Raw genomic sequence first — 25874 nt, 5'->3', positions numbered from 1 at the left:
GCTTCAAAGGGTTCTCACAAAATGGTTGTCGAGTTCTACATTTCAGTATAGCCTAGACAGGCTAGGAATCAAAAATATTTTAAAGCCGCTTAACGGGGAGTGTTGAAAATATGCAAGCTCATATGTAGGCCATAAATATGCAGGCTAATAATTCTCCACATGTTGAAAATGTGCAAACAGATAAATAGGATGTAAATTCTTCTAGAATAGTGACTAAACTGATTTGATAATTTCCTAAGATAATTACAGAGAATTGCATAGGTATCCCTGTTTTAACCTCAATATTTGTATGAAATGCAATTCAAATTTCTCCACATATAGTTTATAGGAAACACAAACTGCTCTAATCAAAGTTGGGAATCGATGGGGACCCATGACATCAAACTGTGACAGTAAGCTTGCTATCACTATACTGCAACCAGAGTCAGTATGACAGAACAAAACATATTGATATTGAAGCCACTTTGTAAGGACAAAACTTCTAGGTTTATTATTAGAACCTATAAAACAAAGAAAATTTGGCAAGTATACCCACAAAAGAGACTTGAGTACTGTTTTTCAAATTGTTTTCAGCATGAGTGATAAATATAGCCTAGCTTGAGGAGTATATGGGAAGGGATACTTTGCATTGTGTGCTTGTTACCCTTTTATCTTATTTCCTGTTGTTTAACTAATAAAACCAATGGGGTACCTTATATTAAAGAAAATATTTGGATACTATCAATGTGCAAATAAAATATAAAGACTGCAAAACGATGATCTTAGAAATTCAAAGACTCCTTGCTACACCATGATATAATACTAGACAGATCCATGTGCTACACACTCATGGGGACTATCACAGCAAATGAAACGAAGGACTGGTGAAGGACCTGAAGTTGATCGGTAAAAAGTTATAAAAAAAAGTCAGAAATACAGATAGCCTATTCCTTAAAAGTTTTTAATTGGAGATCAAATAGGCATCAAGTTTGATAGATGATATAGATAAGAATCTTCCATTTCCTTTGTTCTTTTTTCCTTTTTTTTTACTTGAACCTGGAACCTCCCACAAACCCTCCCATCCCTTTACCACTTGAGCTAGGCCTCAAGGGCTTCAATTTCCTTATGTTTATAATTACATGATTCAGTAACTAATGATATAAGAGCATCAAATCAGTTAAAAACGATCGATTTGTGCTCAAATTATGTGATTTTCTATTGATAAAACATGTCATTTTGGTATTAAACATCATACCAATTTCTGCAATAAACTACTAATTCCCTGAGGAGATGACCTAACCACTATGTTAGCTTTTTGTTCTTTTGGATTTCAAAAGAATTTTTTTTTTTGTTTTTTGGAAACAAAAGGTTTCAATGATAAATCTGGTTTAATAATTCCTCAAAACGGTTTATTGATTCATTTTTATAGCATAAATAATTGAACCAAAAAAACACAAACCAATTATCTTTTTGCTTTTTCCACTGAGAAGTGATAACTAATATGGTTGGAATAGGCACCTTCTGAATACACTCCAGTGCACCTCCTGTAACAAAAGTTTCCTTCCCACTATCATCAATTGTAACGGCTGAAAGTTTCTCCAAGGTTACACCAGCTGCAAATGGGTGACCAGGATTGCTACAAAAGGAAAGTCAAAAAGGCTGATACACTACACAGGTATGTAACAAGAGGTATATATGGGAAGTTCTTTACCTCTCAAGATCCTCATATCTGATGTGAATGTTCGAAATAGAAAGCTTCAGGTTTCCAATTATAGTATCGACCAAGGATCCCAGCCATGATTTATTCTTTGAAGTCAAACAAAAGCAGTAGAATGCAGGTTAAAATCATAACCAATGAAATATGTAGAACCCCCAGAACTGAAATATCAGGTAGATAAAAAGGCTAATAATTAAATTCAAAGGAGTAGGTCAAATTTTTTAATTCTCCAATTGCAGCCACCATCAATAGCCATGTCCATAAACTGCATATGCATCATCCGTTAGTAGCTAAACAAAAATATGACAACCGTGTATTACCATCACCATGTGGGTAGCTAATCTCGTCTTTGAAGGGTCAAAAAGTTGATGCAATGAATTCTTACAATATATTGAAACTTCAAAAACATGGAAAGATCCAGCATCACAATTTAGATAAGCTTTGTAAGCTACAAGCAGCAATGTGCTTTCCACAAGTCATGTGGGCATGCTTCTTACAGTATACAGAAGCTTAGTCAACAAGAACTCAATAGTGCTAAATGTGCAAAACATCATCATCGGTAAATGTATATTATGACAATAAATACATTACCAAGAACATTTAAGTGAACAAAATTTCTAAAAAATAATTAAGTGAAACATTACCATCTCTGACTCTAATTGACGTGTCCTCTCCAATAGCCTTGTTTCCATTTCCTATTGCAAATAGGAAAAAAAAATAGTCATGCATTCCAGCATCTACATTTGGAGTGTCTAAATAACAAACACATCAATTTTTACCCGCACTCGGCTTCTTTTAGCTTCCTGAATAGCATCTTCTGTAAATCCTTCAACTTGAGTTGCGGGTTCAGCTAATAAAAAAATCCGATCCAGGTAAACTAAAACTGGATCTTGGCCAAGCCTGCTCCATGGAACCTGAGCTTGACAATTATTTTATAAAATAAATAAACAAAATAAAAAATAAAAGCATCTTTAAAACATGCTAATTTATGTTGGTAATAAGCAGTAACTTTTTAAGTTTTGTAGGCTATGAAATATAGTCAGAAAAACAGATGTAGTAGATGTAAAGATTCATGTGGAAGACACAAACAAGCAGTTCACTTCAAAGTTTCACAATCCCATTCATAGCAGTAAACTTCTATTATAAATATATCAGTATTTTGGTTTCAATGCTAATTTATGCTGGTAATAAGCAGTACATGCAGTTTCCCCCAAACTTTTTAAGTTTTGTAGGCTATGAAATATAGTCAGAAAAACGGATGTAGTAGATGTAAAGATTCAAGTGGAAGACACAAACAAGCAGTTCACTTCAAAGTTTCACAATTCCATTCATAGCAGTAAACTTCTATTATAAATATATCAGTATTTTGGTTTCAAAGTCAAACTTAAAAAATTGCAGAACAGTCAGGTCTGAGCCTTAATCTTAGAACATAATGAAATTATTACAATCTGTAAAAAAAAACCTATATTAGATACTAGTCATACTAATATTGCCTCGATATCCTTACTTTTCCTCAATTTCTTCTGCCAAATGAAGAGGATTCAGTGTATCAAATTCTTCCTGAGTAATTTCCTTTCTTTTTACCACATAAGGTAGATCATAAATTTAATATCAATTCAAACTAGCAGTAACTAAAAGTTCCCTAATAACAAAAACAGATTGCCAATATGAGAAAAATCAGTTACTTCAATTCTAAAACAGATAGCCAGGAGCATCTAAATTTGCATTCTTTTTTCTAGTCTTTTAGGCAAAGGTACTTTTACAGACAAACAATAGGTAAAATGATCATTAAAATCAGGAGAGAGAATGGAGATGGAAAAAAACCCAAAACCAATAAAAGACAAGTTAATCCTGTAAGCCAACACTGGATCAGAAGAAACTTGTTTTTTTTTTATAAATTCTCAAATTTCATTGGTGCTGATTAGACAATTCTCATCTTCCAAACATATTACAAAATAGAGGAAGGACCAACTCAAATCATGAGGAATGAGGCTCCAAGTATAGCTGAATGGCCAAAAAAGATTCTTGCAACCAAGAGAAAGTATTTCGTCTCACTGATTTATTGAGTTGACTTGGGCGACATTTTTTTTGCTATATATATATATATATATTTGAAAACCACTTGCATGAAATTGAATGCCACCAAGATAACACAGGTCACACATGGTGACTTGATCATGATAATAAATCTCATAGTGTTCTCAATATTTGTACCAAGATATTGAACTTAAGGAGTATTGAATAGATAGAGACAGACAAGTGATTTTTTATTTTTTTTTAAATCAGAAACAAAACTGGTTTATTCCTATTAAATAAAAGGACAAGAAGTTATTCCATAGCATAGAATATCTGAGAAAAAAAAAAGAAGAAGAAGAGGATGAAAAGCTTCATAAGTAACACAAGCTGCCCACTCCAGGAAGAAACAAAAAGATCCAAGAACAAACCAAAGATTTCCTAATTACAATTCAAGAAGGCAAAAATATCCCATACAAAAGGACACTAAAACTTGCTCCTCTTTTCAATAAAAAATCTTCCACTTGATTGGCTAAGAGAGGAGGAACCGAAAAAAAAAAAGACTACCCCAACTCTATAGCAATACTAAGAACTTGATGAAAGAAACCCACCAAACCTCCATGAGCCTCTTCTTTCCTTCTTAGTTATTCAAGAATTAATAACAGAATTTCTTTCCACTAGAAGATTTAAAAGACCTAAAACTTTGCTTGCACAAGGCCCCTTAGAAAACCTAGAATCTCAACCTTAGTAGTGAAACTTTTTCCTACAGATTTAGGATATGCTTTTAGCACTATTCCCCAATGACCTCTAAGCACTCCACTCCCTAGTTGTCCTAGGTTACCTAAAGAACATTCATCATAATTTGACATAGCCCTCACGAGGCACTAACCATATTGGAAAGGTCTTCTCAACTGATCTCCTAAACCTACTGTCAAGAGAGAGAGAGAAGAAAACCTTGATTCTCATTCATGTAGTGTCTACTTACAATTGAGACAATATATATATACAAGACTAGGAGTCCAATCTACCATACATGTGACCTATATTAGAAAAAAGGAAAGATTGTACACTATAAATTCATTATATTCAACACTCCCCCTCAAGCTGGAGCATATACGTCATATGCACCAAGCTTGTTACAAATGTATTCAATCCTAGGACCTCTGAGAGATTTAGTGAAGATGTCTGCTAGTTGATCATTTGAATTAACAAAACTTGTAGCAACACATCCTGATGCGATCTTCTCTCTAATGAAGTGACAGTCAACTTCAATATGTTTGGTCCTTTCATGAAAGACTGGATTGGATGCAATATGTAATGCGGCCTGGTTATCACAGATAAGTTTCATCTGTTCATCCTTTCCAAATCTCAACTCTCGAAGAAGATGTCTCAACCATATGAGTTCACATGTTGCCAAAACCATAGCTCGATACTCAGCTTCAGCACTAGATCTAGCCACTACATCTTGTTTCTTACTCTTCCAAGATATTAGATTACCTCCAATAAAAACACAGTACCCTGAAGTGGAACGTCTATCTGTGGGTGAGTTAGCCCAATCTGCAACTGTGTAACCAACAACCTGAGAATGACCTCTGTTCTCGTACAACACACCTTGGCCTGGTGTACTTTTGATATATCGAAGAATGCGGATTACGGCATCCCAATGGCTATCACATGGTGACTGTAGGAATTGACTAACAACACTCACAGGAAAAGAAATGTCTAGACGAGTAATGGTGAGATAGTTCAATTTACCTACGAGCCGTCGATATCTCCCAGGGTCTCCTAAAGGCTCCCCCTGTCCTGGTACAAGTTTGACATTCGGATCCATAGGTGTGTCTATCGGTTTACAGTCTAACATACCAGTTTCTTCCAGGATGTCTAAAGCATACTTCCTTTGGGAAAGGACCACACCGGAACTGGATTGAACTATCTCAATTCCCAAGAAATACTTGAGTTTCCTCAAGTCTTTGGTCTGAAAGTGGGTAAAAAGATGTTGTTTTAGTTTTTGAATACCATCCTAATCACTGTTTGTAATGACGATGTCGTCCACATAAACAACCAGATAAATACACTGCCCCAAGGAGTTATGATGATAGAAAACTGAATGGTCTGCTGTACTGCAAAGCATGCCAAACTCTTGAACAACAGAACTAAAACGGCCAAACCATGCTCGAGGAGATTGTTTCAAACCATATAGAGAACAGCATAACCTGCACACTAAACCAGACTCCCCCTGAGCAACAAAACCAGGAGGTTGCTCCATATAAACCTCCTCGGCAAGATCACCATGAAGGAAGGCATTTTTAATATCCAACTGATAAAGAGGCCAAGAACACATAGCAGCCATGGAGACAAGCAAGCGGATAGAAGCAATCTTGGCAATAGGGGAGAATGTGTCACCATAATCAGAACCATAAACCTGAGTATAGCCTTTAGCAACTAAGCAGTCCTTAAGGCGATCAACTTGACCATCAGGACCAACCTTAACTGCATAGACCCAACGACAGCCAACTGTAGATTTACCAGAGGGTAAAACAACAAGATCCCAAGTGTCATTAGAGTGCAGAGCAGCCATTTCATCCACCATTGCCTGTCGCCAGCCTGGATAGGAAAGAGCTTCATGGGTGCTCTTTGGAAGAAAAACAGAGGATATAGCAGAAACAAAAGCAGAATAGGGTGAAGATAATCGATGATAACTCAAAAAATTGTAAATAGGATGAGGATTACAAGTAGAGCGAGTACCTTTCCGAATAGCAATGGGTAAATCATCAGGAGAAGGTAGAGTCGGGGCAGGAGAAGCCGAAGGGATAGGAAGTAAGTCAGCAGGTGCCTCAGCAAAAGGGAGAGGAGCAGCAACACGAGGGCGACGATGATAAACCTGAAGTGCTCGAGGAGGCACAACATCAGATGGGGAGACAATGGGAAGGGGCAAGACTTCAGAAACAGGAAGAGACTCAGAAGTGGTGGAAAAGAATGGTGAGTCCTCAAAGAAAGTGACATCAGCGGAGATAAAGTATCAATGAGTCTCAAGGGAATAACAACGATAACCCTTCTGAAGTCTAGAATATCCCAAGAAGAAGCACTTCATGGCTTTGGCGGAAAGCTTGTCCTGTCCAAGAGTGAGAATATGAACAAAGCAAGTACAACCAAAGACACGTGGAGGAAGGAAATAAAGTGGTTGGTCAGGGAAGAGAAGGAAATGAGGAATCTGATCATGTAAAACAGAGGAGGGCATACGATTGATCAAATAACAAGCGGTAAGAACAGCGTCCCCCCAAAAACGAAAAGGAACATTACTATGGAGGAGGATAGTACGAGCTGTCTCAACAAAATGTCGATTCTGCGTTCAGCTACCCCATTTTATTGAGGAGTATGAGCACAAGAAGACTAATGAAGAATCCCATAATGAGACATAAATGAAGTAAATGGGGCTGAAAAATATTCCCTGGCATTATCACTGCGTAACACACGAATAGAAATATTGAACTGGGTCTGGATTTCAACATAAAATTTCTGGAAAATAGAGAATAACTCAGCTTGATTTTTCATTAAAAATAACCAAGTACATCGAGAATAGTCATCAATGAAAGTGACAAAATACTGAAATCCTAAAGTAAACGCAGTCCGACAAGAACCCCAAACATCAGTGTGGACAAGCTCAAAAGGAGACTTTGCCCGATTATTCAAACGCTTTGGGAACGAGACACGAGTATGTTTCCCAAGCTGACATGACTCACACGAAAGCGACGACAAAGTGGAAAAACGAGGGACCATCTTCTAGAACTTGGAGAGAATAGGGTGGCCCAAACGACTGTGAATGAGGAGAGGAGCATCAGTGGAAATGCAAACTGCAAGAGATGAATCCGAGGTGAGGTGATAGAGGCCTTGAGACTCACGTCCTATGCCAATCGTCTTCCCCGTACTCCGGTCCTGCAAGGTCACAAATTTATCAGAAAAGGTAATAGATCAATTAAGAGTACGAGTGATTTTGCTGATGGAAATAAGATTAAAAGGACATTCAGGAGTATAAAGGACAGAAGTGAGAGGTAGAGAAGGCAGAGGAAGGGCCAAACCAATACCTTTAGCTACAGTTTGAGAACCATTAGCTAAGGTAACAATAGGTAAAGCAGAGGTAGTAGTAATAGAAGAGAAAAGATCCTTATTACCAGATATGTAATCAGAAACTCCAGAATCTAGAATCCAGGGTCCAAGAGAAGATGTGTGGGTAAGGCAGGCAGAAGCATTATCAGGCTAGGCAATAGAGGCAACAGAAGCCTGAGATGCGGAGGAGCTCGGAGGCTGAGGCAGCTGAGAATCAAAGGACTGGGCCACATGGGCAGTGCGAGGAGGCCGTCCATGTAACTGATAGCAACGATAGCGAGTGTGGCCAAGTTTATTGCAATAGGTGCAATGAGGACGTTGGCCTCTACCTCGGTTACCACTGCGTCCTCCTCGAAAGTAATGTGAGAAACTAACACAGAAGAATCTTAAATGCTATCAGATGGCAAAGTCTGAGTAGACGAGATACGAAGAAGGCGAGCAAACACATCATCCAAGTACGGAACTGATGAACTACCAAGAATTTGATCGCGGACAGGCTCAAGATCCGGACGGAGGCCAATAAGAGTAAGGACCATGAAGAACTTATCAAGCTGTGTTTGTTGAGCCCCAACATCAGGAGTAAGAGGCATCACAGTCAAGAACTCCTCCTTAAGAGAGGCAATCTAACCAATATAAGTAGATGGATCCAAGTCCTGTTGGCTGATATGGACAATAGCAGAAGTCACCTTATAAAGACGTTGGATATCATTCGTGTATAATCCTTTGGCCTAAGACCAAAATTTAAAACAAGTTTTGTAGGCCCGAAGATGAAGAAGGATCTTGGGATCAACTGATTGCCATAATGCACTACATAACTGGGCATCTATCTTTCTCCACTGTACGCGCTCAACCTTAGGGATATCTGCCTCATGTGTAACCAAGTGATCCTCATATCCTTGTCCAATAAACCAAAGTTCAACAGAGGCAGACCAAGAAAGATAATTTTCACTGCCAACCAATTTCTCCGAAGTAATCATAGGAGATCCAGATATGATAGAGGAAAAAATGGAAGTTTTAGTAGCCATATCCACTTATCTGGAGAATGAAGTATATTTGGATCGAAGAGAGCCCTAATACGGCTTCAGATGCGGCTGAAGAAGGAAAAACCAAAGAATCGCCCGTGTGAGAAACCAAATAGAAAAGAAAAACAACCGTGGCACCACCGGAAAGGTAGAAGAACACTTCCCAAGGCACGTGCAGGGATTGGGGTTGAGAAAAAAATAGTCGGAGGATGCCGGAAAAACTATTCGGAGGGCCAGCGGAGGCAAAAGAACCCCAAAAGAGGCACGTGCAGGTCTCGGATGGCAGAAACAGGTATGAAGGGTGGCTAGTCGGCGTCAGGCGAGGCTGGAGGAGGAAGCGCGTCGCCGGAAAGTGGCTCACGCGCCCTCACACGCCGGCGCGTGAGATGCAGTCGTCGGCCGGAAAAACACGCGTGGCCGGCGCATGGTTGGTTTTCTAGCTCCAGTGCTTTGGGAAAATTTGGAGATCTCCTCCAGGCGCTCCTTGCGGTGTCGGAAAAAGACGTCGCCGGAAAAGTCGCCGGCGGTGAATGTTTTCTGACGACGATTCGACCGACCGGAAAGCTTTGGGGTCTGGGGAAGGTGACCGGAATGAAACACGGTCACAGGAAGGTTTCCCGGAATTGATGACACGGGAAAACAGGAAAGAATTAGGTTTTCTCCCTTGGCTCTGATACCATGTTAAGAGAGAGAGAGAAGAAAACCTTGATTCTCATTCATGTAGTGTCTACTTACAATTGAGAAAATATATATATACAAAGCTAGGAGTCCTAACTACCATACATGTGACCTATATTAAAAAAAAGGAAAGATTGTACACTATAAATTCATTATATTCAACACCTACATACAATGTTCTAATCTTTAAATGGAAGGCTCAAAGGAATGGATTGTATTGTAAAAGAAATAACTAGATAAAAATGATTTGACATAAAGCTGAAAGGATGCAGAATCTGGTTTGTTGTAGAGTCGAAGTCTTTTGAGATATCAAACAATCTAGCCAGATGTAGTCGTTTAGTAAGATTACAGAGGGGTATACACTTATCAGAATGGATTAAATTTTGGAGCAAAGGGTTTGTCTTTGCTTTTGGAAGGGATGGAGATCTGAATTCATAAAGTAAACCTGAAAAGTTTCAGAAAGGTTTGGATAGAGGGAGAAGCTACAACCTGGTGCTCTGAAGCAACTGTGCTGGGAGATTCCTTCTGTGCTCTTTGCTCAGTGGAGGCAAAGAGATTCTCACTAGTGTTTCTAGAAGGAAAAGGAGTGTAAGGGGGTGGGCAGTGCTGGCCAGAAAGCTAGACAGCCTTGGAGCACTAACCCCTCTAGGATCAGCTGAGGAATCCAAAGCCAATAGATCTCTCATCCAAGGTTGTGAAGCCAAGGGTCATAGAGAGGGAGTACCTTTTGTGAATGTGGTGAAAAAATATTAGAAGGGAGTGGGAGATGTTGTGTTGCTTCAGTTTGGACATTTAGACTCTTTCAACAAAATGCAGGCCTAAGTCATTGGGCAAGATATAATTGGAGGCTGAAACGGAACCTCCATCTAGCCTTGATGGGTGATTATCTCATATCATTTGAATTTAAGTTCTGAAGCTGAAAAGGTCCTACAAAAAGGGATGAGAGTGTTCAAGAGGAAGAGGCTGAATTTAGATAAATGAGTCCCAGAGGTTGGTTGCTCTAGGGAAGGAGCTAATGTAGATGAAGATTGGGTGAAGATTGTTGGCCTTCCAATTTTCCTATGGGACAAGGTTTTTCTAAAAAACTGGATGATGCATGCAGGGGTTTTGTGGCGATCGACATAGACGCTGCATTTTGTTGGAATTTGCTGCAGGTGAGTGTACTGATTAAAATACACAGAAGGAAGGTGTCAAGGAGTTTGCAAGTTGGGTTAAGGAAGCTTTGTTACTCCATTCAATAGTGGTGGGAAATCCTACCATGGTTTTCACATGTGGAGCTGCGCGAGGTGGAGGTTAGGGAAAACTTGAAGGGAGCCTCATCCACTGAGGTGAGAGTGATGTTAACGGACCTGCAGAAACAAAAAAGGGAAGATTGCATGTCACCCCATGGAGTGACAGGGACTGTAACACTTATGGCACAGGTTGGAGCTTCTAGTGGTGAGCATCAAAGCGGGTATATTTGTTAGAGGGAGGGGATGTCATCAAAGACAACAACATGAAATATGATGTTGCATATGAGGTCACTTGTAATGACAAGGTTGGACAGATGCTCGTAGAGGTGATAAGCACAGAGTCATATCTTGCATAGTGAGGATGACAAAAAATCCATTAGCAAAGAGGTTCGTAGCTTCTTGATTAGCCAAAATCTAGGCTTTGATGAAAAGGAGCAATCCAATACCTTTCTGAATCCACAATCTTCCACTTCCAATAGTTATATCTCCAAAGATGAATCGAAATCAGTCGTTTGTAGTGGAGAGAAAGGTTTTCCAGGTAAAGTCTGAAGGTTTCAATGGAGGAACATGGTTTTAATAACAGAGAGAAGTCGAGGTTTTGTGGTTTCTTTAGGTTTTGGAGAGGAGGGGACGGGTTGGTTATTGGAGCAGTTAAAGAAAGCTGTGGATTTGGAGGCTTCCAGGGGTTTCATTCGAAAGATGAGGGGCAAGACTAGGACTCATCTGATGGAGATATGTTTTAATAGCAGAGGGAGATATATGAAAATCACAGAATTCGTTGCAAAGAGAAAACCTTTGGTTTTATTTGTTCCTGAAGGTGTTAATGGCTGTGGGTGGGAAAATCTTAGGAAGGTGATTGTTTCAGTCCAAGAGTTCTCTGTTCAAGCTGAAAGAGATTCGAAGAAGAAGCAAAAAAAGCCTCAAGAGAGCAAAGGAATGTACAGAGGTGAGTGGTCCTATGCTGATGTGGTTGCAGAGAAAGGACCTAGGAATGGTGCAGAGATGCCAGCTGGAAAATGGGCAAGAGCTGTAGTTTGTGAAAGCAAAGGAAAAATACGAGACTGGTGTGAGGTTGGAAAAGCTATAGCGAGAAGGGTGGGTATGAAAGGAATGGTGTCTGTAACACCCATTTCTGCTTACAAAGGGTGTTTTTTTGTGGATTCTGCAAGAAAAGCTCAGTGGATTCAAGATCAAGGGAGCTTCTTCACAGCGAGATGAGAGGTTATTGCTCTGAGGAGATGGTCGCCAAAAGAGAACTCAGTCGTTAATGGAAAATTTAGAAAGGGGTGGTTGGAACTAAGAGGTCTTCCTTTCCACCTATGGGATGAGGCACAGCTGAGACACATTTTGCAGCAGTGGGGGAGGGTAACGAAGGTGGCGAGGAAGTCGCTGAAGCTTGTTGATTTGACGAAGGTAACATTGTGGGTGGAGATGCTTCCAAATGTCGTGCTTCCAGCGCTATTAGAGGTAGAAGATGGAGATTGGACATACACGGTTGCAGTTATAGTCACCGGAGAAGATGACGGAGAAGACTCTCTTAGGCCTGAGTCAAATCGCAACAAGGACGAGCTGAGGTCAGTGGGGGGTTGCGTCTTTCAGAAGCCACAGAACGCTAAGGGGCTACGAGCTACTGATAGGACCAATGAGTGCCATAGCTGGATGCCTCGTCATCGTTCCCATTTTCGTTCTTCAGATTCAAAATCGGCTAAGGGGGAGAAAGGAAAGGGAAGGTGGAAGTTGGGCCCAACGGCAGGAAGCAACATCGGGCCAACACCAGACGCCTTTGAAGCCCGTTCTGATTAGGCCCAATTTGGGGCGAAAGATTTTGGGCCCTTAGCGGGTCCAGCCCATGAAGGATCCTCTAATGGCGGCCCAAATGCATCTTCGTCTTCAAAGCTCCTAAGATCAGGGTTCACTGCAAAGAATATAATGTCAAAAGGTCATCTTCAAGAGTCGTCAAAGCCAAAAGGATCCTCAGTCTCCGTAAGGCGCAGAGCAAAAAGTTGGTCGCCGAGATTAGAGGAGGCGTCTTCTACCCCGAAGCGAAACATAGAAGGAGGTGGCTCACCGGAGGCAAATCGAGACACTTTTCGGGGCAAATCTCGCTCCAGTAAGAGCGATCTTTCCACTGGTTTTGAAACATCCAAAACTTTTACCGGCAAAATAGAGGGAGAAGAGGGGATTCTGCAATGCAAATTGGTCAATAAGGTGAGTACTCCTCTCTTAGTTGTATCCGAGCGGGGTCTTCCTTTGGTTGGGGCTTTTGAGCCAAAATTTCTTCCCGAAACCTTTGTTTCTTTGGTTCACCCTTCTCGTTGTCAGTCTCTTTCTTTGATTCCGTTGGAGTCAAGCTATGCCGTTCAGCGTGGTTTCTCTTTTATCTCTCCTGTGGTGAATATCAGCCGTCGTGGTGCGTCCTGTTCGGAAGGTGTGGTGTTTCCCCTAGAAACCTCTAACCGAAAATTTAAAGACCGGCCTCTCCTTAGGGAAACCCTCAGTAACCCTGAGGGGCGTGGTGTCTCAGGTGAGGCTTCGTCCCCAGTTCTAGAACCTTCTACCCTCCCGTTGGAAGGTTTTCAGGTTGAGGGGCTTACGCCTAGGAAGATGGTAAAGGTCCAGTCGGTTTTGGAGAGTTTGAGGATTAGAATTGTTAGGGATAATGGAAAAGGTGTGGAAGGAGAGAACAAGAGTGCTCTTTCTGCGGACAAGGTTTATTCCAGAAGAAAGAGGAAAAATGACTCTGGAACTCAAGGAGAGGATTAATACTGGGTGCTGGTTGTGTCGAGTTATTTTTGTTTTTTCACTATAAATAATTGCTTACCATTTTTTCTGATCACCTATTCCTTTCATTAAATTTTTTTAATATCTCCTAAATTTTTCTCAATATTTCAATATTGCTAATGTCTACATGAGTATCTTTTAATATTAAACATCAATATGATGGTCAAAGTTGATCTCGTTTACTGTTTAGAACTACAGGTTCAGAATTAGGCAAGGCATCAAATCATATACCCAAGTCAGTCATAGTTATCTCAAAGATTTTTGACAAACAATATTCCTAAATAAGCATCCATGTTAATTTTATCATAAATTAGACCAGTCAGAGCCCCACAAACCTTAAGCTTCACTGATCCAAGAAATCCTGCCTTAACCTTTACTGGCAATTTCAATGCATTGAGTGCCTCCGGCTTCAACTGCATATTTGTGAGCTCTACATCTCCTGTTTTACATTTCAAACAACAAATAAACATGTACAAACACATCAAAAACTTTCACAAATTAGAAACCATAGAGATATTGCATTCAGTATAGCACATAAAAATCCCTTTTCAGTGGAAAAGATCCACTAGCATTCAATAAATTCCAAAAAGAAAAAAAATGACAAAATAAGTAAGCTATCAACCGGATTGTCAACCAAGTTTATATAAAATTATTGAAATAAACTTTCTATTTCATTATATTCCCAACCACCCCCAGACTCCAAAAAAAGCCCAAAAAAAAAAAAAAGTTTATTGAAACAAGTCAAGCAGATGCCGATAGAACACAAGCAAGGAAAGAAGTCAACTGAAATTACTTGATCATTGGAAAGGAAGACCACTAATGAGGATGAGCCCTTCAAGGTGTATAAAAAAAATGGGAAACAAAAAGGAAAAGTTTCAGATTCTATGAAGTTTAGAATTCTCTCAAAAAGATCTAAACTTTCTATTTTTTACAATAATCTTTTTATTCTAAAATTTCTATTTTGAGTTCTCACAATCTAGAGGTCTTCTTTATTATAAACTTTATTACAAGAAGTTTCTATAAAGTAAATTTCTATTCTAAAAAATAAAGTTTGTATTTCTTTTAATTTTTTTAGAATATTTAATAGTTTTAAGAAAGGAGCAAGAGTCCTAACCAGTTACTACAATGGTTAGGTTTGTTTTTTTACAATTTTATTCAAATTTTAGGGTTTTCTAAATAAAATCTATAGATAACGTTAATTGATGTAAAATATTTAAGTAATAATGATTAATAGCATTAAGTTTTTCTTTGCATACTTTGCAATTCTCAATAGAGAGACTCCATTGATTTTCCTTTATATGAAACTCTTAAAACGCCTTATTGAGATTTTAAAGTTTTATCTTTTCTTCTTTATTTTTCTTTCCTTATATTTTATGTTACTTCTCTTTTTTTTCTTTTTTTTCTTTTTTTTTATAGGAAACAACAATGAATTATATTGAAATATAAATTAAGAAATACAATAGAAGGATGAGGAATCCACTCACAAACGAAAGCTAAACAAATTGAATACCAAAAGCATAAAGCAATTTAGTAATTACAAAAAGCAACCTCTCCTTACTAACCCACACCCTTCGAACTACGCACCGCTAGGCAATCTAGTTGAACCACATTAAACGAAATGCCCTTAAAAGTTGTGGTGCAAGAAGCCTAAAAAGAAGTAAGAAAGTGAATACTATCCCACATAACATCTGAATTCCTTGCCTTGCCCTCCAACATCCTAGCATTTCTTTCCCGCCACACAACCCAAATTAAAGCAATACAAGTGGTTTGCCACAATACTAGGCCTCTCTTGGATCTTCCCAATCCCTTATAATTAATAGTCATCATGTCAAAAATGCTCATCGGGGGGACCCAATCCATTTTGGTTATTCGAAATAATTTGTGTCACAACCTCATCGTTAAAGGACAATGTAAGAATAGATGATCTACTGATGCTCCATGCTCCACACACAACTTACATATGTCAAGACAAAGAGCTTTGTAAAATCTTCACAATTGTAACAAGTCATTAGTATTTACCTTCTTGTGTGCCACTAACCAGACAAAGGAAAAGGTAGGGATGAATCAGAAAGGTGGGACAAAACTAAAAAGAAAGACTTGACTATAGATAACCATGAAGAAGATAAAGACCAGGTCCCTAACAATATTTTATTTTACTTTTCTCCACAGCTATAAATTTTTATTCCTCACTCTTCTCCTTAAATTCTAAAAAATTGAAATCCTAGCCCACCTATTTAATTGTAAACAACCATTCTAGGGTCATCTTATATCAGTTTTGTATCAGAATGAAAGTTCTTGGCTTAAGGGGCATACAACTAAGGAGTGAAGCAATTTATTCAAGCATGAGTTCCAACAATCTTAATAATCAAGATGTTACTTCAACACATTTGGAGGAAATTTCTACCACATAACAATCCCAAGAAGAGGCCATCATAAAACTCAACAATCAGCTAGATGAGGTAGTGAGACTATTGAAAAGAAGTCAAGAAAAACAAGGTCATTATGCTTCAAGTGTGGGGAACATGGTCATTATGGTATTACCTATCCAAGTAATCGTTACACTTTTGTATTGAAGAATTAGAACCTGAATCCAAAGCTAATCCAAAAGAAGCTGAGAGCCATAACAAAGAGTAATTTGGAGAAAAAGGTGATTATGTGATGCTTTGACTAAAGTTCCTAGCCTTGTAGTGAGACATCAATTGGTTGTTCCAATAGCAAAAGAGGAAGAAAATTGATGACAAACTAACATCTTCCATACTCGTGTTCCTTGATTAGAAGGACTATGCACCTTAATCATTGATAGAGGAAGTAGTTCAAATATAGCTTCACAAAACTTGCTTAAAAGCTTAATCTAAAAGCAAAAAAGCATCAAAATCCATATCAAGTAGCAAGGGCAAATGATACATCTATTTCAATAAGCTCTCATTGTCTAGTTACACTCTTGATTAGTAATGATTTTGAACAATCAGTCTAAACATAGGTGTTATGTTCCACCAATGAAATTTGCCCATACCTTGCTTGGAAGACTATGGATTTTTATCAAAAAGCACAACTTGATGGCTACTAAAAATATACTTACTCTTAAGCACAACAGGCGTAAAAAGATTCTTCATCCAAAAAAGGATGTTCCACCATTTAAGAAATCGAAGAACACATAATCAAAAAAAGGTGCTTATTATGCATAGTAAGAAGACTAATATTATTTTTACTATAGTGACTTGTACAATGAATGAACCTAAATAAAAAAAGGAATTATTGATCAAAGTAAAAAACATTCTCACTAATTTTTAAGACTTAAACATTGAAGAATTGCTTATTGAGCTTCCTCCACTGTGTGAACATACTATTGATCTGATTCCTAGTGCATCATTACCAAATAATGAACCCAATAGAGCATGCAAAGTTGAAAAGGCAAGTTAACAAGTTACTTGCTAAAGGGTTTATTTAAGAAAGCTTGAGTCCTTATGGTGTTCCCACTTTTACTAACTCCTAAGAAGGTGGACCATTCTAAACGCATGTGGATAGTCATGCAATTAATAAGATTACAATCACGTACCGGTTTCTTATTCCAAGACTCAATGATATGGCAAATATGTTGGCAGGATCCATGATCATCTCAAAGATTGATTTAAAAAGTATGCATCACTAAATATGTATTCAACCACATAACAAATGGAACATAACATTTAAAACTAAGGATGGATTATATGAATGATTAGTTATTCCCCTTGGATTAACCAATGCACTAAGCAACTTTATGTTATTTATGACTCGGATACTAGGCCCTTTTATTTGGAAATTTGTTGTTGTTTGTTTTGGTAACATTCTCCTTTGTAATTGATTACATGAAGTGCATGAAGAACATTTGAGGCGAGTAATGCAAACAATTAGGGCTAAGAAGCTTATATTAATTTGAAAATATGCACTTTCACGAGCCCTAGTGCTGCCTTATTTTTGTTGTATCTTTTAAAGGAATTGAAGTTGATCCTAATAAGACTTAAGCTATCCTTGATTAGCCCATACCCACAAATGGCCACAAGTTGTGGAGTTTCCATGGGTTGATCACATTATACTGACATTTTATGTGAAATTTCAGCACTATTATGGCCCCCATTACACAGTGCATGAAATATGGTCAATCTATTTGGAACAAGGTAGCAAGTAAGGCATTTGAGTAGATCAAGACTAAGTTGGTGAATCCTCTTATTTTTCATCTACGAAATTTTGAGAAAGTACTTAAGGTGGTTAGTGATGCACCTTAAGTAGGAGTAGAAGGACGCCTCATGGCTTGCTTCAATGAGAAACTCAATGTGGCAAAAAATCAACACTTTACATATTGATTGTCAAATTGTCATATTAAAACAAAATTTATAACCTAATTCTACTATGCTAAGTAATTTTTATCTAATCAAAGAGTTTTAACAAAAAGCTACAATAATATAGCGGATTTAAGTATCAACCATTGGGATGATGGAAGTGTTTGGTGATCAAGAGAAAAATGTGAATTGAGGTGGTGACAATCAAATAGTGAGAGTGAAAAATCATAGATGGAAGTTGAGAAAAATTGATTCTAAAAGAAAAGGTAAAATTCTTCAAAGTTAGAACAAAATCTAACTAAAAAAAAAGATCTCAAATTCCAAATTCATTGGAAATCAATTTCTATGATAAAAAAAAAAAAAAAAAGTTATTAAGGTCTATTATCCATCAAATTAGGTTGAAGACTTAAAATCTCACCATTTCTCAAATTAAGAATCCTAATTGCATTGACTAACTATTCAAAATTTAACTCAATTCATCTTCAAGAGTTAAGAATAAAGTAGTAGATCCTCTTATTAAAAGGGCTCTTCTTTTGGTAAACATGTCAACTACCACGATTGGATTTAAGAAACTGAAGCATTTTTATGACAATAATCCTTATTTTAGAATTGTCTATGCCTCTCTTTTGAATGGTTCAGAGGTACCACATGTTGATCTTAAGATTTTAAACCAGTACTTCTATAAAAATTGTCAATGCTTGCCTAACACTTCTTTACATGATAAAGTGATGTGGGACTCCATGGAAGAGGTTTTCAATGAAATAAGACTATTGTTTTGAGGTAAGATCGATTCTTTTGGCCTAGATTGAAGGAGGGTGTTTGAAAGGTTATCAAACCATTTCAAGCTCAAGCATGCCAATAGGGAAAAGGTTCTAAGCAAAATACAGATTTACATATACCTTTACCTGATCCAACCAAACCTTGTGAAGCATGGATTTTGAACTTGATCACTAAGGATTTGATTTTATACTTGTTATGGTTGATCGGTTTTCCAAGATGGTGCATTTTATACCATGTAAGAAGGTTTCACATGGTTTCACATGCTCTTTATGTGGCTAACTTGTTCTTTAAAGAGGTAATTCGCTCACATGGAGTTCCAAACCATATTGTTTCTGATTGTGATGTTAAATTTACGAGTTACTTCTAAAAGGCCTTATATGCCAAATTAGGCACGCAATTGAAATTTTCAAGCTCATTTCATCCTCAAACTGACGGCAAAATGGAAGTTGTCAATTGCAGCCCGGGTAATCTCTTAAAATGTCTTGTAAAGGTTCAATTGAAAAGTTGAGACATCTCACCACAAGCTGAGTTTACTTTCAATGGTGCTACTAATCACACACACTTAGATATTTTCCTTGGACGTTGCATACAGATCAAAACCCAAACAACCCACTGATTTTGTACCATTACTTAATTCAATTCGTATTAGTGAGGAAAGTGATTCGTTTTCCCAAAATACTTGCAATATATATGAAGAATTGTGGAAAATGATCAAGACTAGCAATAAAAATTATAAAGAGGCAACAGATATACATCAAAGGCTTGTTCAATTTAAAGAAGGTGATCTAGTAATGACTTGTTTATGCCCAAAAATGTTTCAACCTAGCACATAGTAAAAGCTTCACTCAAAGAAATCAAACCCATGCCAAGTGATAAAACACTTAGGTGAAAATGCACATCTACTAGAGGCTACAGCTTCCCTCTTAATATTTAACGTAGAAGATTTGTCCGCCTATCATGGTGATCAAGACAATATAAGTGTGGACACTGATATTGAATTACCACCTCACTATAAAACAAGTAACAAGATTGAGTATGTCCTTAAAGATCAAATTATATCAACTCGTTAAGGATGTAAATATCAATCATTTTTGGTGAAACGATGAAACAAATTGTACTCTAAGAATAAATGGTTTATGACCATTGGTTTTTAGAAGCTTGATCCCAACCTTTATGAATTTTATCTAGCATCCAACTCATCAGAGCCAGTTCTTTCAAATGGGGGGAGGGGAGTTGATGGAGACGAGTCCTTTAAAGCATCTACAAGACAAAAAGGAAAGGGAGAAAGAAAAAAAAAAAAAAAGAATAAGAAAGAAAGAAAAGTTTTAGGATTTGAGAAGTTATAGAATTGTTTAGAAAAGAAAAAAAATTAAACTTGATATTTTCTTAATTAATTTTTTTATTCTCAAATTTCTAGTTTGAGAACTTAGAATCTAGAAGTCTTCTTTATTAGAAGCTTTATTACAAGATATTTCTATAAAATAACTTTTTAATTCTAAAAAGGAAGTTTATGATTTTTTGTTAAATTTTTAGAAGATTTAATAGTTTTAGGAAAGGAATAAAAATCCTAATTAGTTACTACATAGGTTAGGTTTGCTTTTTCATAGTTTTATTCAAATTCTAGGGTTTTCTAAAGCTTATAAATAAAGGCTAATTGATGTAGAATAGGATTAAGTATTGATGATCAAGCTTTTTTTTTTAATATGTTACAATTATCAATGGTGAGACTCCATTGATTTTTTTTCTAGGTGAGACTCCCGGAATGCCTTGGTGAGATTCCAAGATTGTATTTTTTTTCTTTTTTATCTTTCTTTCCTTACACTTTATTTTACTTCTCTCTGCTGCCATAATTTTTTATTCCTCCATTGCTTTTCTTAAACCCTATAAGATTGAAAATCTAGTACACCTATTTGATTGTAGACAACCATTATAGGGTTACTCAAGTAAGGTAAACTCAATATATTATTATAAGGTTCAAGAAGCACTCATAAACTGGAGTGTGTTAATGATTTGGAAAAATCATTTGTTGTAATTCACATAACTAGATTTTGTGTTGTTCAACCAAGTAAGGAAAACTAAATAGAATGAACAACTAAGACAAATGCACTATCAAGGCAAGAAGAATGTCCAAAAAAAATGGTTGATCAGGTTGATAGCATATTACAAAAGTTCAACCACGCTCAAGGTGTTAAGGGAATGGAAGGCCACGAAGAAGAAATGATAAAGACACGATAGCTCATGCTCACTCCAAGTGACTGGGGATAAAGGTTTTGTCGAACAAAATTGTAAATCATGTTAATATAACTTCTAATCACATTCTCAGCCATTTAGCAAATCCAAGCCATACATAATTTAAATCCACAAGCAATGTGGTCTGAGGCAGAACACTGCAACAAAAAATTGAATGTCGCCCATTTTCAAATATTCTTCCCCAGTCCAAGGCCTTTATTTACAAAATGAATGTTGGAATCTCAGAAATCTTAATCACGTGATTAAGTATACACAATCAAATGAGCATAATCCACTTCACTTGAACTTCATTTCTCCTTCTCTCAACCACCGATGTGTTGAGTTACAGATTTAACTCATTAAGCACTTCAACTTTAGACTCCAATTTACAGAGATGACTACAGTCTTGTACCCAAACCAAAAAAAAAAAAGCGCTTGTGAATACCACTTTAATGCATCTAAATTAAAGCAACTAACAAACGAACTGATCATTCCAAGACAGAATCCATTTCGCCCTAGACTTGAATTCTCAACTCATACTTAAAGTCGCATCAAAAAAAAATTCTTGTGAATACCACTTCAACGCATCAAAATTACAGCAAATAAAGAAAAATGAAGTCATCATATTTTAACACAGCATCAAAATTTGAGAATCGAGTTGAGAAGAAGTGAATAGAAGAGAAGAATCAAACCTTGCCAGACACTGATTTTGAGAGCTTCTTTGTTGAGACCTATGACATAGTCCCCCAAATACCTCTGCAAGAGCGAGGCCACCTGATCCTCCAGCATCTTCAACCATTCGTTGAATCAAAACGCAATTGATCTGGATGAAACGAAGACGAGAAAGAAGAAAATAAAATCACAAAGAGAGAGAGAGAAAATGGGGAATTCGAGAGAGGAGAGAGATACGCGGCTTGGAGGACACGTATCTGTGATGTGAGAGCACGGTGTGGCGTCAATGAAATCGTGCAATCAGGATTTGCCACGTTAGGAGGAAGGGTCACGTGTTGAGCATGCGAGGTTGAGTAAGTTACAATAAAGGCCTATTCAGTTCGAGAATGGCATGAGAGTTATGGGAATTTACGAAGCTACCATCATCCGAAGGCGGTCGGCGTGGGGCCGACGCTTACAAGGAGAGAACGGTCAGATGAGGGCGCTTCTGTTGGTGGCAAAACGACAGTCGTTTTGTGTTTTGTTGAGGATTTTGCCACATTTGAATTGAATAAAAAGATTTACTACAAAGTACAAATCGAAGCAGTAGACCAAGAGTAGTGCCAAATTACAGATGACGACTTATTATGTAATTTATATACATACATATTGATAAAGTCAAGAGGCTTATTATACAAGGTACCTGTTTGGAACAACAACTCACCAAATACGCATGTATTACATGGCACGTATTAGAAAAGAGATTACTTGTCATAACAAGTATTATACCGTTATATTTGACTAAAAGTTAATCGAATAAATTTTAATATATCTGACCAAGTTGAAGTTCAAGCGGCCAGCAAAATTAGCTTATTACTTAATTTAATTTAAACCATTGCTTTTAGACGGATTGGACTGTGAAAAGTTTTTAATGCTTTGATTGAAAAGAAATAATTAATAATTTTAACAATTTAAAATTTAAATAATAATAATAATAATATCCAAACAAACAAGGGGTACAACCAAACGGGCCTTAGTTTCTCAGGTATCCCATTACTTCATCCCCACGAAATGCCGTTGTAAATTTCTAAGGTGATCTAATGCAAAACTCATCCTCACCAAACCCACTACAATTTCATTTGTTTTTTCCTGCCATCTGGTTTCTCCAATGTTATGTTTGCCACTCAATGCCTCGTGAGAATTGATGTACTTGAAAAAAAATGCTGATATAATTATCAAAAGACCTTAATGGATGTATTTTCGTTCATTCAAAACCTTAACCTTAACCTTGTTTCCTTTTTTTTATTTTATGAAATGAGATTACAAAGCGAAAAACCATAAATTTAATTGAAATATGAGCCACAATAATCTCTAAAACCAAATTTTATAATATCTTTAGAAGAATCCAATCATAAATACATTTTTTAACTAAATAATATATCATTTTATTTATTTCCCTGTAAATATGATGATGATAATAAATATTTAAATAATGAGATAACTTCAAAATATTTTCTATTAATAATATAATAAAACTAAGAATATTGCATTTTTTATTATAACAATCTATAAGTTTTCTCGAGTCACTTCTAATTTTTAGGTTTTTAAGAACTCATTATTCTAGTAACTTGCATATCATCTCTTAAAATTATACATCCCGCGATAATTATTGAAACATTACATATATGCCTACTTACAACGATTTTTATACTAACATTAGAGTTTCTAATAACCCATCTTGAAACATTTTAATTTGAATCTTTCGAAGGAATCCGACAAATCTATTTTTAAGCAATATTGAGTCATTTGATTTGAAAATAGGAGTCAATCATATAATTTTAAAATTTTTTGAAGTTTAATATAGTTTTATCAATGACAAGAAAAAGGTTGAATTTGATATTCCTAAAAATACCCGATTTCCATTAATTCATATATTTCATAAGATAATTAATTTTATAATTTTTATGCACCTCGCCTTCATAAAAGAGAGGTACAGGACAATCATACATCCCAATTCCCTTGAATAAAATGAAATTATTTTAAAATATGGTCAATATTTTCAATAGAATCATTTTGCAAATAAACAGTTCTCACCCAATGCTTGGTGGCTTGGTGCCACCAACCCAACAAGCTACTTACCATACCTAATATAATTCATCTTCTAGGTTTCGCCCACATCTGACTTTTCCACAACCAAACTTCAAGGTTACAACTACTCCATAAACCTCAGCCCCTGATGCTGAGGGTCAAAGTCCATATTCATTAATGAGATCTATTTTCAAGGGCTGCAGTATCAACATGACATTCAAACAGTGAAATCCCAGCAGTGAACCAAATCACCAATGGTTAATCATCAGTTCCCTGTGAAGCAGGGAAGAAACACGGAGGATAAAGTAAAGTTAGTAAACAGATCCCTGGAAATCCGTGGGGAAAATGTGAAAATTTGGAAGAGAGGCAAATTCCAGAACTTTGATTACCGCAACAAGCAGTTGTTTTAACTTTTTCAAAAGCACACTTCTCCAAAAGCCACTTTGCTTTTCTCCACTGACCAGGAAATTTACCAGTCGTAAATCAAACCCTGTACCCCGGTTCTTACGTCACCCAGAAATCCAATTCCCAGTTCCAACCATTAGCACAAAGAAAAATATAAGACTCCAGTAAGTATATGGTTCTCCAAATTTTCCATATTTGATATTGCCAAGAGGAGGAAACCCCCAAAAAGAGAGATCCATTACATACCACATATTCATGCAAGACACTCCTCATATAAACATTCACAGTATGTATATTTTGCCAAAAAAGGAAAACCAAAAAGAAAAAAAAAATATTCACTTCTTCTTGTTTCTCTTCCCCTTGGCCCTCTCCATAGATTTTCCAATATTTTTTATATTATTTATTATTTGCCTTCTTTTGTTATTGGAGGTAGTGTTAAGCGGCTGCCACTGTGCCTGTTCTGAAAGGATAGTTCTGAGATTTGCTTGGAGTTGACGACGTTTTCTGCTCTTTTCTAAAGGCTTTAATGGAAGAAATACTCCGGTTCTTCTCTGTGGCCTCATCCATCTCTATCTGCTCTTGTCTGCACTCTTCGCTACAGAATGGAGTGTCCCCTCTGCAAAAGTTCATCAGACACCTATCAGTTCTATTGTCTTCAGCCATGTATAGAACATTCATTGAATACAGATCCCTTCTCGTTTTCTTTAATGAAAATACACAACAGAATAAAGGGCCAGTCTGTTTGCAAAGTAGAAATGGAAAATGAAGTTGTGGTATCTTAAAGTTTCATTAGCGGTGGAAAACAAAATCTAAATTTTCTTGTCCCTTTCCTTCGTTTTCTCCGAAGCAAATGCGTAAAGAAAAGAGAAGCAAGGGTTTTCTGGTTTCTTGGTCCTTTTCCCGCTTAGGATTCCTGGTTTTCCTAATAAAATCCAATATTCTTGTTCTACATATCATAATTACATATATAGAAAGAAGAAGAAAACGAGTGGCTCTCCATTGAAAAAAAAAGCAATGAGAAAATCTTCCGCCATTTCATAATAAAAAAAAACAGCCAGATACCAATGGAAATTGAGACGAAAAGCATTAAAAGAAAAAAAGAAAAGGGTACAGGACGATGAAAAGGGAAGAAAAGGTCTAACCTGTACATGTAGATATCTCTGTTATCTCCAAGGGGTTTGTTACAAAGAAAACAAGCTTCAAGAAAATGGGGTTGATGATCTTCAAATCTAGCATCATAAAACCTGGCAGATCTCGGAGAAGAAGCACTGTAAAAAGAGAGGTTTCTCAAACTACCTCTCCTGTGAGGAGCACTGTGGGACCTAGAGAAGAAAAGGTGGTTGCCAGAGAATCCAGCCTCCATATCTGATAGAGAAGCCTGAGTATCGTCCTCTTCTTCGATGAAATATGGTGGTCTGGTGGGTGTGGAGTCCATGGATACTTAGGGAGAGAGATGATAGAAATGTTGAGGCAGAAGGTGGAGGAAGGTAGGGAATATAAAGAGGGGTTGGGTGACTGATGCGAGGAGAGAGGGAGAGTGCAAACCACGGCGGGTTTGGGGAATCCGTGCGAGTGAATCTACTGGACCAAGCAACCTTTGTTGCAGCCTTCTTGCAATCTCCCCCTCCTCTTTCTCTTAATCACAATAATGCCATTTCCAAAGTTTTTCAACTTATTTTTCAGTTAATCATAAATATATTTAATTTGGATTTCATGTCATATTACTTGATAAATAAGGTACTTAAATACACACGTGTATGGTTGAGTGTTCCACGCTGCGAGATAGAAGTAATAATATCAAATTAATATGATTGATATTACAGATCATGAATAATAAATTTGCTTAATTGATGTATAGATATTACAAAATACTCCTGAT

At 37.0% G+C, this 25874-nt stretch overlaps 2 protein-coding genes across 3 annotated transcripts in view; both read right to left on the bottom strand.

The window, feature by feature from the left end:
- LOC117929459 overlaps positions 1-21756 on the bottom strand; it is a 185801-nt gene extending 164045 nt beyond the window's left edge. For both annotated transcript variants that reach the window (XM_034849741.1, XM_034849748.1), the window contains exons 1-6: positions 21544-21756; positions 13862-13965; positions 2476-2610; positions 2341-2391; positions 1691-1785; positions 1498-1615 (exon numbers count right to left, since the gene is read on the bottom strand). In XM_034849741.1, the coding sequence (XP_034705632.1) occupies positions 1498-1615; positions 1691-1785; positions 2341-2391; positions 2476-2610; positions 13862-13965; positions 21544-21640 (600 nt within the window). In that variant the 5' untranslated portion in view covers positions 21641-21756. The remainder of the gene's footprint in view (positions 1-1497; positions 1616-1690; positions 1786-2340; positions 2392-2475; positions 2611-13861; positions 13966-21543) is intronic.
- Positions 21757-24166: 2410 nt separating this feature from the next.
- Positions 24167-25517, bottom strand: LOC117926815 (FCS-Like Zinc finger 2-like). Its single transcript, XM_034846105.1, has 2 exons — positions 25138-25517; positions 24167-24611 (listed from the first exon to the last, which is right to left on the bottom strand). The coding sequence occupies exons 1-2, from the start codon at positions 25428-25430 to the stop codon at positions 24431-24433; spliced, it is 474 nt and encodes a 157-aa protein (XP_034701996.1). The 5' UTR covers positions 25431-25517; the 3' UTR covers positions 24167-24430.
- Between the last annotated feature and the right edge of the window lie 357 nt (positions 25518-25874).

The sequence above is a fragment of the Vitis riparia genome, chromosome 2 (assembly GCF_004353265.1).
Source record: "Vitis riparia cultivar Riparia Gloire de Montpellier isolate 1030 chromosome 2, EGFV_Vit.rip_1.0, whole genome shotgun sequence".
In the NCBI taxonomy this organism is placed as follows: Eukaryota; Viridiplantae; Streptophyta; class Magnoliopsida; order Vitales; family Vitaceae; genus Vitis; species Vitis riparia.
The sequence above is the reverse complement of the archived record's forward strand: the minus strand, read 5'-3'. Positions and strand labels throughout refer to the sequence as shown.

Coding starts and splice junctions, on each gene's coding strand:
- LOC117926815 (XM_034846105.1), bottom strand. CDS start 25,430: ATGGACTCCACACCCACCAGACCACCATATTTCATCGAAGAAGAGGAC. Junction 24,612..25,137: donor AGAGATATCTACATGTACAG/GTTAGACCTTTT, acceptor GAACTTTTGCAG/AGGGGACACTCCATTCTGTA.